Consider the following 15,701-nt stretch of genomic DNA (forward strand, 5'->3'; position numbering starts at 1 on the left):
TGTACGGAAATATACACTAGTGTATTTAAAAAAACGTGTAGTCTTTGTCAAAAATATTTTTTTATAAACCTCCATTAGAAATTTATAGTACTATAAAATTGTTATTAGGCAAAAAAAATCTTAAACAAAACTCTTAAAACTCTCAAATAAAAAATAAATAAGGTTGTCAATTGTCAAATTTTTATATATGATCACTTAGCTCAAATGTGCTTTTAGCCAAGCCACCAGTCTTTCTACAGCCATGGTCACAAGCTGATTGCTACAAGAGACAATAAAAACACGTATCCATAGATAGAAATTTCAGAGAGAATCTCTGTACCTTACATCTTTACCGTAGTGTGACCCATAAATAAATGGGTACATTAATTTTGTGCAATTCTAGAATAGATAAATTATACGTTGTTGAGTTACGTTGTATTCTAAATTTCAAATTTTAATATTATTGTGTAATAAAAAGTAATCAGCTAAAACGTGAATTTATCACAAACTTCAAATACATGGATGGAACTTAGACTGAAGCAATTAGGCTACAAAAAAATACATCATACATGGGAAAGCCCAGACATGTGGGCTAGATGGCCCAAATTGGAAAGCCCAATACTGAGGAAGAGAACTTGAGCTCACCGTTTTCACAGCTCAACATACTGACACTTGCTCCCTCCGCAGACGACGACGGAGCCTCCGCCGTGATTTCACACAGTACAGAACCACAGAGGCCCCTGCTCCTTTTCTCCGCCCTCAAAATACCACACTTTCATCGTTCACTTATCTAAAAAACCTAACAACTCTTTCCGTATTCCAATTTTTAACAAGGTATGTATCTACCCTCTCATCGTGCTTCTTTCGTATGTACACATCTTCAGAAAGATACGTATCCGCCACTGTATGAAACCCTACTTTTATAGTGCAGCTGGAGGAGACTCTCATGGAGGTTCCATCGAGTGAGAATTTAGAGCAAACAGCGGTTTCCTCAGTCGACGCCGTTAATCCACACAGTGATGATGTGGTACCTGATTCTTCCAACCACAGGTACTTCATTGTTACGGGAGACTTCTTGTTTGTCCTTGATTCGTTTTTCTGATTCATTTCCTTTTTTAGGGATGGTGAGCAAGATAGTGAGCAAAGGGATGATGATGTTTCTCGGGAAGAAGTGAGGAAGGTTCTAGAAGTCATTGCATCTACTGGGAAGTTCTGGTGCGAGTCGTTTTAGTAACTGAATTTTTGTTCCTTTAGGTTATGGCTGGTTGATCTGAGAAATATGATTATTGTTTTGTGTGTAACTGAACATTGTTAATGCACACGGTAAAAATTAAATATATAGATGTGAAATACAATACAATACAATGGAATAGAAAGACGTGAAATGATGTAGTACTATTTTGCATTGATTCTCCACAGAAATCTTTGCTTGTGCATGATGATAGTTCCAAAAAATTAAATATTAAGATCTGTGATGTACCAAACCCTGAACTGATGATAAGATTCTTGAAGGATCAAGTTCATGTTATTTTGTGTTTGATTATCATAGTTAGTGACCGAGTTAGATGGCTGAGATTTTAGGGATTCTTTTTCCCCGTCATCAATTAGGTGCTAAGGCCGTCTTTTGGCACCTTACCATCACTCTAGTTATTGGTTCATTGGTTGTTTCAGTGGACCTAGACTTGGAAATGGACCTTTATTTTTGAGTGCTAATGTGGTGCACTTTCTGAATGACAGGCATGACTGGGATAAGCTCAAGACTATGCTATCTTTTCAGCTGAAGCAGGTATGGGGAGGTATGCTAGCATGCATTCTTGTGTATATTGTATTGGTTCTTAGTGTATTGGTTCTTAGTGGTATGCTAGCACGTAGTTTTTTTATACTTTGTAACTTGTAAGTTCATAATGTTATTAAACTTGTGTTATTCTAGCATGATAGTTCTTACTTTCAACACATGGTATGAAAAGCGACGTTGTTTTTGTTTGTTAATAGTGACCTTACACTTAAAGTGTTTTGTCTTTTTAATAATGCTTTCACCATATTTGTAATACAGGTATTAGCAGAGTACCCTGAGGCAAAAATGACTAGTGAACAGCAATATGCTTCTTTAGGAGAATCCTACTCTGAGGTGGTCAACAAGTTGGATGATGGTACCATATTGTTAGCCAAGAATCTATAGAGTAGACCAATCTTTGAAATTACTTTTGATAAAAGTTATTGAACTGAATTATTTGGAAATGTTAAACATTTTCAATTTTATAGATTATCTAGCACCAAAATAAAACAACAACATTAACCAAATTTTTTAGACAATATGTTAATGAATTACGTAATTTCTGGTAATTCTTAATATTCAAATTCTTGTAATAGTTTTGATTATGCCTACTTGTTGTTCTAGGGTTTAACTCGAACCTATAGCAGTTGTTTGGTAGAAGATTAGCAATGAAAGAAAAGCTTCCAAGGCTTAGCATGAGCTGTATTGATCATTGAGCTGATAACTCATTCATACATATTTAAATGAAATTCACTCTATCTTATTTGATGCCATAATGAAGTAGCCTTTGTTTAGCTGTTAGAACAATGTTTCTTATTTTATGATAAACTTCTATACTCAACCCAGGCACCTTCATTCATATTGCACAACAAATCTCCTAAGTCTAAAATTCATCTCTTTTCAGAATGTGTACAATGTTTGTTAATTACTTAGGTTCTTACTTATTTTAAGTGTTTATTCTGTTCTTGGTTCACTAAACTATTTGGTAATTTATCTGGATTGTAGCGCTTACTTGTTTCATTGAAGGTCCTCCCTTTACATTGCAAAGGCTTTGTGAGGTATATCCAGTTCTTTTGTATGTTGTCCAATAGCATATTGGAGCATCAGTGTCTGAGTTTATCTGTTCAACATTATAACATGGTTACATAAAATAATGTTTCTCTGATATTGCACTGAGCAGATCCTATTGGATGCAAAAGGCATTTATCCACATCTTTCGAAGCTTGCTTTGGCCCTGGAAAAGGTATCCTTCATCGAGGCAAATCAAATCCTGTATTTGGAGTTGTTTAATGATTCATTTTATGATCAGTTATCAACTCATATGTTGTTTGATGAAAGCAATGTTTCTCGACTCGTGTGGTGTTTCATTTGTAGAACTTGTTAGTTACATCCACATTGACAATATCTACTGATCCATTTCCACAAGCAACAACAGTACAAGAGCTAGATGAGCAAGAGAATGCAAATGAAAAACAACAGCTGCAACTCGATGGCATAGAAAATGGCACTGAACCTCCGGTAGCTGACAAGGATGAAGTGATGGCTGAGGCAGATACAGGTGAGGATATGACCATTGACACAGTTGCTTCGGAAGACGCTAAATCATCAGAAACAAAGTCTGAGCCAGATGCTAATAATGCATAGCCTTTGTTTTGTGTTCAATGTTGTATGTTAAATCCATTACTTGATATGAGCATTTGATCCGTATATTTTCTGCTGTTGAGCACGAACTGCTATGAGGACATTATGGACATTGATCATTGCAGTGTTAATCCTTACATTTTCGAATTTCTTAGCACTTGAAATCAGGACTTTGTATCTCTTAGATGCTATGATTATATTGGTGGCATGAGGATCAAGATCTGTGCATCATGCTTTTTAATCTTCTGAAGCTATTTTACACATTTGTCATCCTCATTACTCCGAAGCTACATTTTTTATTGATTGGTTTTCACTTTTCAGCAATGAATGCCTCCTTTTGGTTAAATTGAATTAGGTCTTGTGCAATCCGAATCTTTAAAGGAAGGGTTTCTTATGTGAAATATTTTTCTGATGGGGCCGATCTTTAGGGAATGAGAACCGGGTTCTACTTCTACAATATTATTCGTGCACTAAATATTTTTTATACTCATATAAAAATATTGTTATAATTAATTATATATTTGGATTGTTTTTCTAATTAACAAATTTTTAATAATATTTAATTTAAAGCAAAGATAAAAATTTATATTCAAAACACTCTTTATCTTCATGCATAGTTTCAATTGATAAAAAATATATTTTTTTAATTTTATATTTAATTTTTTAAACAATCTTTAAGTGCATTATTCTTTCAAAATTATTAATTTATATTTGTATTATATCGCCTCACTATATCAAACACTATTCTTTCTCTTACTATATATTGTTCTATATATATATACATGTCATTGTCTCATCGTCACTATTATATCAAACACTATTCTTTCCTTCCACATCCTCTTCATCCGATCGTTATTAATTATTACCAAGTATCATCATCGCAACTTTTACTCTTATCTATCATTTTGATTTATAATTATCTGTTGTGTTAATTTTTATGAGTTGTTGAAGTTTTGCTAAAAGAATTAAGACATAAAGCATTTAAAATTTTTCGAAATTATCAAAATTTGATGTCAGTAATCTTAAAACACAATATCAAAATATATTATTTTCAACCAAAATAATAAAAAATAGTACATAATTGTAAATTTTTTAACTAATAATTATAAATTTAATTTGCAGTTTAATATAGTACCTTAGGACAGAAGACAACCATTATTATCCACATTTGACTATTATTTTATAAGTTTTATATTTATTTTATTGTGCACATCAATTAAACTATACTTTATTATTTCATTTTACATGTTTTGAAATATCGTCGTCATATTATAAGGATGAGATTAATTTTCATAATCTAATACGAATCTTCTTATTATTTTGTTCGTCATTTGAATACTATCCATAAAAAATAGTTAGTCAAAGTGAAACACTATATAAAGAGAGATAGAAAACTTTTAGATTTATCGTTCTGGTTTGCTTCTTAAACCTCACTTAATATACTCAAATTCAATAGTTTTGATGGTGGTGATTCTTTGTAATTAGTTAAAAAGTTTTAACTTTCTCTTTCTCTTTTTAACTCTCCTTACGATTTTGAACAAATTTAATTTTGTTATTAAAAAACTAATTTTTAAGTTTAGAATATTTTTAACTTTCTATATATAATAAGTATCTTTTAAATTATCTAATGCATAAAAGGTTACAACTTTTCATGTATCTTGAAAGTTAAAAATTAAAGTTAAATTATATTATTTTTTTTATTAAGTACAAAAATAAACATTAAGTCTAAATGATATTAATTCTTTTATTAAGGTAGAGAAACTCCATGAAAGGGTAATATTAAGTTCCATGTTCTTATATATGAGAACATGTACCATTTATTATTTTATATATAAGAGTAAAGTATCGTTTTTGTCCCCAACGTTTGGGGTAAATCCTATTCTGTCCCTAACGTTCAAATCGTCCTATTTGTATCCTTAACGTTTGTAAAAGTGATTCAATGTTATCTTACCGTCAATTACACATCATGAGCGCTTTAGTTTGAGTTTTAAAAATTTCTTCTTGAAATTAGAATACAAATGTCTGAGATAGAATCAATGATCCACTCCGAAAAATAACTCATCAAAATTTGAAACTAATTCCTACAACATTTATATAATTCACTTTTCTAGGGACATAATTGAATCCAAACACAAATAGTGGGTATAATATTAAAATCGAACACATCCAAATGAGACCTAATTAAAAATAAATACATTCAAATGAGAATAATTGAAAAATATAATCTGATTTGTTAGTATAATTGATAGTAGGATAACATTGAATCACTTACCCCAAACGTTAACGACAAAAACGATATTTTACTCTATATATAATCTTTGTACCATATAACAAAAGGTAAAAATCTATAAAGCCAATATAAAGAGTTGATCACGACTTTAGTTTCTAATTTTTTTGGACTATATTTACCCTCTAACAAACCATTTCATAAAGCAAATTATAAAGACAAAATAGTCATAAAATTTATTTTGAAAAATCTAACAACGTTACACTAAAATAAAAACAGTTTTATTACTCCTATAACCATGATAACACATCTCCCAATAAAAAAATACTGAGTGTCTGTAACTAAGCGAACATCAATGTCTTCACATTTTTTACCATCTTCATGTTTTGTTTAATTCTATGTTTGTTTTAGTTTATATCCTTTATTTTATCAATGTCTTTATATTATTCACCGTCTTTATGTTTTGTTTAATTTTATGTTAGTTTTAGTTTATATCCTTTTGTTTAAAACGTCCTGGTACTCTCACCAATAGTTTAATTTCACTCTAATTATTTTGTTAAAGTTTTTTTTTTTTGGAAAATCTACCAATTTTGTTCTTCATGCACACTTTTATGTGTTTCTCTTATTATCGCCCTTCTCCTTTCTTCAACACGCTCAATTGCATCGCCTCCATCGTCTTTCATTGCCTTCATCGACTGCAAATTTTATTCGATTATTTCATGCATAACTTCAACTTACATTTTTCCTTCTCTTTACTTTACTTATTTAATTTATATTTTCAATCATTCTTCTATCCTTTTAATTTATTCTTAATTTTTCACGTAAAAAATAGTTCTGTCTTTTTTTTTATTTTATCAATTTGACGTAGAAAGAAGAAAATTTTTTTATCTGATATGTGTTCTTATATTTTCTGAGTACTACTGTTGTCCATCACCACAAAAATAAAAGATGACAAAAAATACACAAATTTTTTCTTTAAAAAAAATTCAATAAATATATACCCAATGCTCTTCATTAAGAATAGGTATTTAAGTTTAAATCTATTCTCTCAAATTATTGATACCATTCAAACTGAATATACTTTAAAGTTTTACCAGGATTTGAATAATATACATAGACTTTCTCTTCCAATATTGAGAAGGTTTTGTATCCATGGTTAGAAAAATAAAATAAAATTTACATAACCCAAGAGATAGAAAAAGACAGAAAAAATTATGTAATTATTGACATAATTAATACCTATGTATTAATTACAGTAAGAGATCTGATTTTGATAATTATACTTTATAAATATGAGACTAATAGGATTACCTGAAAGATAAAAGGGAGTACTATATTTATTAGTGGAACGAAAAAGAGGACACAATGAGTAGGAGTGTGCCTAAAATAAAAAAGTAACCGCAATATGAATGAAGGAAAGTTAATAATAATTGCATTTTATACCAGTTTTTAAAATGCAATTACGTCAATAATAAGGTTAAGATTGTTATACGAAAATTGGACACTATTTTTTCTGTATTCTCTTTATATATTGTTTTAGATTATGAATGTTGAGTTAAGAAATTAACTAAAGTAATTAGTGATGACAAACATTATTTTTGGTAAATAAATAATTAGTATGGATTAATTACAAATTGCATATTACTAATTATTTATGTATTGTAGGCCAAATCCAATTCCATAACCCAAATAGAATGAAAAACAAACAGAAAAGAATAATGGGCTGAAAACAAAATTGAAGCCCAAGGAAAAGAAAAGAAAGAAGTCAGATGGGTTGCTCAAATGAATACCCGAACCAAATCCAGCTTAATTTCAATTCCCTCCATCTTGCTCCAACCAAAGCAACGTTCCTCTCCTCTCAAATCAAGACTTCAGAAAAGTAAGAAAGAGAAAGAGAGAAAAAGCTTCCTCCATAAGCTAGTAACCAAAGAAGCAAGAGAGAGAAAGTTTAAGCTTGAAGCACATAAGCTAAAGCAGAAAATCTAATCCAAATCAAGCTTAGGTTAAAGGTAATCCATCTCATCTGGCTTGCATCAAATCTTCTTCCCTTCTTCCCAACTCTCTACTCTATCCGAAAATGGCATTCAAGGGAGAGTTGTTCTCTACTCTATTCTGCTGTACATCTACGGTCACAAGTGATACTTGGGGACCAAGTAGTTACTCAATGGCTGAGATCAAGTTGACCATGAGAAGATTTCTATGGTTACTGCTTTGTGGCTTTCGGCCAAGATGAAGGAGTCAGAAGCAAAGTTTCTACTCTAAGGTTTAATGTGAAAAAGTGAATCTATGGGTTGGTGAAGCTCAAGGCTCAAGGTGCTGACCTTGGAAGAAGAACCCAGCAACATGCAAGGAGATAAAAAGAAGCTTGCTGTTCATTCAGAAGGTAAGGAGAGAAAACCAGAGTGTGAGAACAGTGTTCTGTTAGGAAGTTCCTCTACTTGGATAATACTTTCTTTCAAAGAAGCCTTCGGCCAATACTGAAGAACTGCATCTGAGGTTTGCGAATCTGGTTTTGCACATAGCAAAGAGGCTGTTGATGAAGTCAATCTCCTTCATGTTTTACTGATTGTAATGTACTTTTCTAAGTTTATCTTTCTGTAATTTCTTGAGAGAAAAGGCATAGTGAGAAAGCTTAAGAAAAAGCCATGAGTAGAAAAAGGTTGAGTGAAACACTTGAGAGAAAAACCTAGAGTTATTTTTTGATTTCTTTAGGTTGGTTAAGTGTCTTGTATCTTGTACCTGTAAGGTATCCCTTTCTTAGTTGGGTTAGCACTAAGAGGTATAGTTAGGTATTATCATAGCCAATGTCAAGTTAGGTTAGAACTTGAGTGTGAAAGGATTGGGTCAATCCTGTGTTATTGGTGTATGTAATACTGTTAACTATAGTGAAATTCTTCTATAGTTGTGGAGGAGACTGGATGTAGGTTGCATAGCACAAGGCAACCGAACCAGGATACCTGCTGGTGTTAGCTTTTCTCTTCTCTGCTGTGTTCTGTTTTCTAATATTCATGAGACAAAAATAAATTGTCTCATAAATTTCCGCTGCTGAGTTCAAATAGAATCAGAATTGCAAATTTGTTTTAAAAGGGTAATAACAGCAACTAAAAAGGAAGGCATAGATTCAACCCCCTTCTCTAAGCCTACCACAACCTTCAATTGGTATCAGGAGCTAAGGTCTCAAGAATCAAGCTTAACCGCTTGGAGCAAAGATCCAATGGTGAACAACTTGGGCACAACCACAGTTGCCTACACCCTCACTGAAGGCCACTCAAACAACCGGCCACCTTTCTTCAACGGGAAGAACTACTCCTACTGGAAGGAAAGGATAAGGATTTTCATCCAATCCATTGACTACAACATATGGAAGATTGTTGTGAGCGGTCCCAAAATCCCAACAAAAACAAGTGCTGATGGAGTGGTGACTCCAAAAGAAGAAGCTGAATGGAATGAAGATGATAAGAAGAAGATAGAGCTGAATGCTAAAGCAATCAACCTTCTTCACTGTGCTATCAGCTTTGAAGAGTACCGAAAGGGGTCTAGATGCAAGACAACCAAAGAAATCTGGGAAAAACTCCAGGTTACACACGAAGGCACTAAACAAGTCAAAGAAACGAGGATTGATATGCTGCGAAAAGAGTACGAGATGTTTAGCATGAAGGATGGAGAAAGCATTGATGAAGCGTTTGAGAGATTCTCAATCATAATCAACAACCTTGATGCTATGGGTACAAACTATGTAGAACAAACCTTGGTGAGAAAACTCCTTAGAAGCCTCACAAAAGAATGGGAAAATACTGCCACTGTCCTAACCGAGAGTAACAACATAAGTCCCATAACCTATGATGAGCTGAGAGGAAAACTCCTTGCCTATGAAGCCACACACACAAACATAGACTCAAAGAAAAAGGGAATAGCCCTCAAGTCACAAATAGAACTGAAAGAGAGTGAGTCTAGTAATGGTATTTCAGATGACGAGCTTTTGTTTTTTGCTAGGAGATTTAGAAGGATGATGAAGAACAAGGGCAAATACAAGGGTTCAAGTTCAAAGGAGCACAAGATAGACTTGAGCAAGGTGACGTGCCATCACTGCAAGGAGGCTGGACATTTCAAGCTAAACTGTCCAAAGCTCAAGAAAGAGGATAAAAGCAAGAAGGAAAGAAAGAGAGTACTCATGGCAGCTTGGGAGGATCTTGAAAATGACTCAAATGAAGAAGAAGAATCTGAAGGAGATGACAAAGACTGCTTCACGGATGGAAACAACAATCTTGATGAGGTAAACTATTATGATTTGACCATTGAGGACTTGCATGCTATTATTGATGATCTCACTTTAAACACATCAAAACTGCTTGACAAATACAATGAATGCAGATCTGAAAGAGATGTGTTAAGAGCTGAAAATGATTTTTTAAAAGAAAAAGTGAAGGAAACTGAATGTGCCTTGAACATTATTGAAGAAAACATATTTCTAAAATCTGAACTTGAAAAATTAAAAGGAAAGCACATTGTGGATCCTTCTCATGAGTTAATTGCTGAAAATGAAAGATTAAATGATATGATCAAAAGGCTGAATGGTGACTAAGCAAAATTTGCTCAAGGTTCTAGCAACTTGGATAAATTACTTGCAAGTCAAAGGCCATTGTTTGAAAAATCTGGTTTAGGCTACTGATGCGTGAGCATCTTGTCTATCTTTTCCTAGTGAATTTGCATCTAATTTATTGAGTTTAATTAAGAATTAATTATATTTTAGCCACTATGGATGCTATTTTGAGTTTTGTGCAAATATTGTTTATTTTAGGTAGCATTTGGCGGAATTTGATGGAGTTTCTGCAGAGAAAGAGAAGAAGCCAAGGAGATGACCAGCGAATACCGACGCGGACGCATGGCTCACGCGACCGCGCGGAATGGAGGAAATCGCAATAACGCGATCGCGTGCCTGACGCGAACGCGTGGACTGGAATCTGCACAAATGACGCGAACGCGTGGACGACGCGGACGCGTCACATGCGCCACGTGCAGAAAATGTAGAAAAACGCTGGGGGCGATTTCTGGGCTGTTTTAACTCAATTTTCAGCCCAGAAAACACAGATTAGAAGCTGTAGAATGGACAGAACAAGTGGTCCCTATCCATCAACTGAAGATTTGTTAATTAGTTCAAATTTAAATTCAAATCTTAAATTAGGAAAAGATATTATTTTAATTTTAATTTTAGAAATTTGATTTTTAATTAATTAGGATTAGTTATAAAAGGAATCCCAATAAGGTGGTTCCAGAAGAAAAGATTCCACAACATTATTCCATACAAAGTTACATTTCATATTCCATGAGCAACTAATCCTCCATTGTTAAGGTTAGGAGCTCTGTCTATTGTATGAATTGATAATATTATTTTTCTATTTTAATTCATATAAAAAAAATTTTCAAAATATTTATTTATTTATTTAGTATTTTTTATTTTATTATTTTATACAGGTTACCTCACAGGGACTTCTCTACACTCTGACGTAGAGAGTCCCATTTTTTTCTTGTTTTCTGCTTGTGTATGCGTAGGAACAGAAACAAAGGACATCTCTTAGACTTTGATCCTGAACCTGAAAGAACTTTCAGGCGACGTTTACAACAAGCAAGATTTTGCAAGGCTGCAGAATTCACTATGGCAAATAATAATGCTAATGCCAATGTGGTAAATCCGAATGGGGATGATCAACAGAGGAGAGTGCTTGGCTCTTATTCTGCCCCTACTGCGGATCTCTATAGAAAAAGTATTGTGGTGCCTCCTATAACTGCAAACAACTTTGAGTTGAAGCCACAACTGGTCACTCTGGTGCAGCAAAACTGCCAGTATCATGGACTTCCTCATGAAGATTCAAATCAGTTTATATCTGATTTTCTGCAGATATGTGATACTATGAAGACAAATGGAGTGAACCCAGAGGTGTACAAACTCATGCTTTTCCCGTTTGCTCTGAGGGATAAAGCAAAGCTATGGCTAGATTCCCAACCAAAGGAGAGTCTGAATACGTGGGAAAAGGTTGTCACGGAATTTCTCACTAAATTTTTCCCACCAAAGAAGCTAACTAAGCTTAGGTTGGAGGTTCAGACTTTCAAGCAAAAGGAGGGTGAAACTCTTTATGAAGCTTGGGAAAGGTACAAGCTGCTGACTAGGCAATGCCCTCCGGACATGTTCTCCAAGTGGACTCAACTAGATATTTTTTATGAAGGCTTGGGTGAGATGTCCAAGATGAGCTTAGATACCTCTGCAGGCGGTTCGTTGCACAAGAAGAAGACACCAGAGGAGACTATTGAGTTGATTGAATTGGTTGCAAGCAACCAATATTTATACTCATCTAACAGGAATCCTGTGAACTCTGAGACCTCTCAGAAGAGAGGCGTGTTGGAAGTGGAAGCTATTAATGCTCTTCTTGCTCAGAACAAGCTTATGTCCCAACAGATAAATCTACTTACTCAACAGATGGGTGGCATGCAAGTCTCAGCAATCAACACTCAAAATCCACCCCAAGAAACCTCCTATGACATGGCAGGTAATTTTGTTCAAAATGATAATCATGATTATGCTCAACCTTCTTATGAACAGGTGAATTACATGGGGAGTGGCCCTAGGAATCCCAACAATGATCCATATTCTAAGACGTACAACCCGGGATGGAGAAATCACCCAAACTTTGGGTGGAGGGACCAACCTCAGAGACCTCAAAACTTCAACAATAGTTCTCAGGGTGGTTTCTAGCAAAACAATGATTTGGAAGCAATATTGACAGGTTTTAGATAGGAAACCAGAGCATCCATCAAGAACCTGGAGATTCAAATGGGTCAATTAGCCACAAAGGTTAATGAAATTGATCAGAGGACCACTAATAGCCTTCCTGGTAATACAATTCCAAATCCAAGAGAAGAATGCAAGGCTATCACTGTAATAAGTGAACAAGTGGCAAGTACGGAAGCACAAGTTATACAGGAAACCAGAGCCTCTATTAGAAACTTAGAGGTGCTAGTGGGCCAACTGAGCAAGCAAATACTTGAGAGGTCTGCAAGTACATTTCAAGAGGCTATAGTGGTGAATCCAAGAGAAGATTGCAAGGCGATTCAATTGAGAAGTGGTAAAGTAGCTAGCTCTGAGGCCAAGGCCAATGAAGAGCTAGTTGAAAAGGAAGCTCCAGAGGAGAAGAAAGGAGAAGTGGAGCACGCCCCTCCAAAGCGTGCAGACAACCCATTCCCAGACTCTCTTGACACTTATCCTACACTGCCAAAGGCTCCTGAGTACAAGCCTAAGATACCGTATCCTCAGAGACTTCAAAAGGAGACAAAGGACAAGCAGTTTTCAAAGTTCTTGGAAATCTTCAGAAAGTTACAAATCAATATTCTTTTTGCTGAGGTTTTGGAGCAAATGCCTATCTATGTCAAGTTCATGAAGGAGCTTTTGTCAAAGAAAAAGCGTTTAAAGGGAGATGAGACAGTAGTCCTGACTAAGGAATGTAGTGCTGTCATTCAGAATGACTTGCCAAGGAAGATGCCAGATCCAGGGAGCTTTCAAATTTCATGCACCATTGGGAGCACAACCTTTGAGAAAGCCCTATGTGATCTAGGGGCAAGCATAAATCTAATGCCCTTATCTGTGATGAAGAAGCTGCATATCCAAGAGGCACAACCCACAAAGATAGCATTACAGATGGCAGACAAATCTATGAAGCCTGCATACGGATTAGTGGAGAATATCTTGGTCAAAGTGGGTAAGTTCTTCCTCCCAGCAGATTTTGTGATTCTTGACACAGGAGAGGATGAGAATACCTCTATAATTCTAGGAAGACCATTCCTAGCCACTGGAAGAGCTCTGATTGATGTAGAAGTGGGTGAATTAGTGCTTAGAGTGCATAATGAGCAACTGGTCTTTCATGTCTTCAAAGATGTACATTCAACAGGTGAAGAAGAGAGGTGCATACAGGCTGAGCTTATTGATCCAAACCTTCAAGAACCCCCTGATGATGCACAGCAGGATTTGCAACTCAAACCTCCTGTGGTGACAACCGATAAAATCCCGCCTGACATCAAACCTAAGTTTGGTGTTGGAACTACATCATCCACCAAGGAGGAGGTCCCCAAAAAGAAAAAAATACCCAGAGGATGGAGAAACAAAAAGATCCCCACTGAAGGTTTCTCCCCAGGAATGAAGGTGGTGTTGACCAGCAATCCAGCATGGGTTTATACAGTAATCAGAATCCTCTCTCTGGAGCATATTGAGCTACGTTATGGAGACATAGAAAAGAAGTTCAAAGTAAGGGGTGAAGAGCTAAGCCCCTATGATCCTCCTCCTTAGAGGAGCTGACCGTCAAGCTAGTGACGATAAAGAAGCGCTTGTCGGGAGGCAACCCGATAATTTCATATCCTTCGCTATTTTTCATAGTAGTTTTTCTTAGTTATTTTATTTTTATTGAGTTCTTACTAATTTTCTGATCATGCAGCTATGATCTTCCAGGAACCGAACACCTCAAGCTAAAAAAAAAAGGGGGGCACACGACGCGTAAGCGTCCTTGACGCGAACGTGTCAATCATGTGTGCGTGAAGATTAAATATTGACAGCGAGTTGCGCGGGAGTGGCGTTGGACTTATGCCTTTCGCACAAATGATACCACGCGAACGTGTGCCCCACGCGTTCGCGTCGCCTGTGATTTATGCCACCCACGCGTCCGCGTCACTCACGCGGCCGCGTGCCCTAGAATTCGACGTGAAAAGGGTGCACGACCGAAAGTTGTGCTAGAGTGGTGCTGGATGGACGCTAAACGCATAATTCTTCCCACGCGGACGCATGGCTCACACGTCCGCGTCATATCCTTCTAATGGCCACTCACGCGATCGCATGCCCCACGCGATCGCGTCACCCTGGATTTGGCAACAAATAAAATTTCAAACAAAGAGTTGTGCGAGCGCGAGGCTGCCCTCGCGCCAGTAGCGTGGAACGGGTCACGCGACCGCGTGACCGACGCGATCGCGTCAATCAGTATACGCGCAATTCGCGCGACCGCGTGCCCCACGCGGTCGCGTCGCTTGCGCCGCCCAGTTTTTTCTCTCTCTCTCTCTCCCAATCCTAATTCTCTTTTATTCTCTTATCCTTTTATTTTTTTTCTTTCATTTAAATATTTGTCTCTTCTATTTTCAGTTCTTCTTTGCTTGAGGACAAGCAAACCTTTAAGTTTGGTATTGACGCTGCGCTTATAGGTTTTCTAGTACAAAAGGGAGGCGAATCATCTTCACGAAGGAGCACAACCTGAAGAATAAAGCGGATAATTAAGGTGGTTGAGTTCCTTTCATTTTTTGTTCCTCCCCTCTTTTTCTATGTTATGTTCCGGTTTCCTGCTACTTTGTCTTGTTTATTGCATGATCCTTTATTAGTTAGAATCCTAGGACTAGTTTAGTTTTCTCTTAATTGTTTAATTCTGAAAAGATGTCTTATGTATTGCCCACTAAGCTTGAAATCAAAAAGAAAGAAGAACAGATGTAGTGCATGAGAATTTGAGTTTAATTTTTAGAATAGTCTTATTTACTTAAATGTGGTGGTATTTTCTGTGATTCTGAATGCATGCTTGAACAGTGCATATTTTTTATAGTGAAGTTTATGAATGTTAAAATTGTTGGCTCTTGAAAGAATGATGAAAAAGAAAAATGTTATTGATAATCTGAAAAATCATAAAATTGATTCTTGAAGCAAGAAAAAGCAGTGAAAAACACAAAGCTTGCGAAAAAAAAAAGAAAAAAAAACAAAAAAAAACAAAAAAGAACTAAAGAAAAAGCAAGCAGAAAAAGCCAATAACCCTTTAAACTAAAAGGCAAAGGGTAAAAAGGATCCAAGACTTTGAGCATTAATGGATAGGAGGGCCCTAAGGAATAAAATCCTGGCCTAAGCGGCTAGATCAAGCTGTCCCTAACCATGTGCTTGTGCCATGAAGGTGTCAAGTGAAAAGCTTGAGACTGAGCGGTTAAAGTCGTGGTCCAAAGCAAAAAGAGTGTGCTTAAGAACTCTGGGCACCTCTAACTGGGGACTCTAGCAAAGCTGAGTCACAATCTGAA

The 15,701-nt window shown here is 35.7% G+C and overlaps 1 protein-coding gene across 2 annotated transcripts; it reads left to right on the forward strand.

The window, feature by feature from the left end:
* Window positions 577-3,655, forward strand: LOC107629537 (serine/threonine-protein phosphatase 4 regulatory subunit 2). 2 transcript variants are annotated; one of them, XM_016332353.2, is made up of 8 exons: window positions 577-813; window positions 911-1,029; window positions 1,099-1,194; window positions 1,717-1,765; window positions 2,033-2,129; window positions 2,759-2,811; window positions 2,934-2,996; window positions 3,128-3,655. In XM_016332353.2, exons 2-8 carry the CDS (start codon window positions 926-928, stop codon window positions 3,395-3,397), a joined length of 732 nt encoding a protein of 243 aa, XP_016187839.1. In that variant the 5' UTR covers window positions 577-813; window positions 911-925; the 3' UTR covers window positions 3,398-3,655. The 2 variants fall into 2 exon arrangements, with proteins under 2 accessions (XP_016187839.1, XP_016187840.1); XM_016332354.2 differs by having other exon boundaries at window positions 583-813; window positions 906-1,029.

The sequence above is a fragment of the Arachis ipaensis genome, chromosome B03 (assembly GCF_000816755.2).
Source record: "Arachis ipaensis cultivar K30076 chromosome B03, Araip1.1, whole genome shotgun sequence".
NCBI lineage: Eukaryota > Viridiplantae > Streptophyta > Magnoliopsida > Fabales > Fabaceae > Arachis > Arachis ipaensis.

What these genes read in the sequence shown, in the direction of transcription:
- LOC107629537 (XM_016332353.2), top strand. Translation starts at nt 926, where the DNA reads ATGGAGGTTCCATCGAGTGAGAATTTAGAGCAAACAGCGGTTTCCTCA. An exon ending in CCTGATTCTTCCAACCACAG is followed by an intron (nt 1,030 to 1,098) that starts GTACTTCATTGT and finishes TTCCTTTTTTAG; the next exon opens with GGATGGTGAGCAAGATAGTG. An exon ending in GGTCAACAAGTTGGATGATG is followed by an intron (nt 2,130 to 2,758) that starts GTACCATATTGT and finishes TCTGGATTGTAG; the next exon opens with CGCTTACTTGTTTCATTGAA.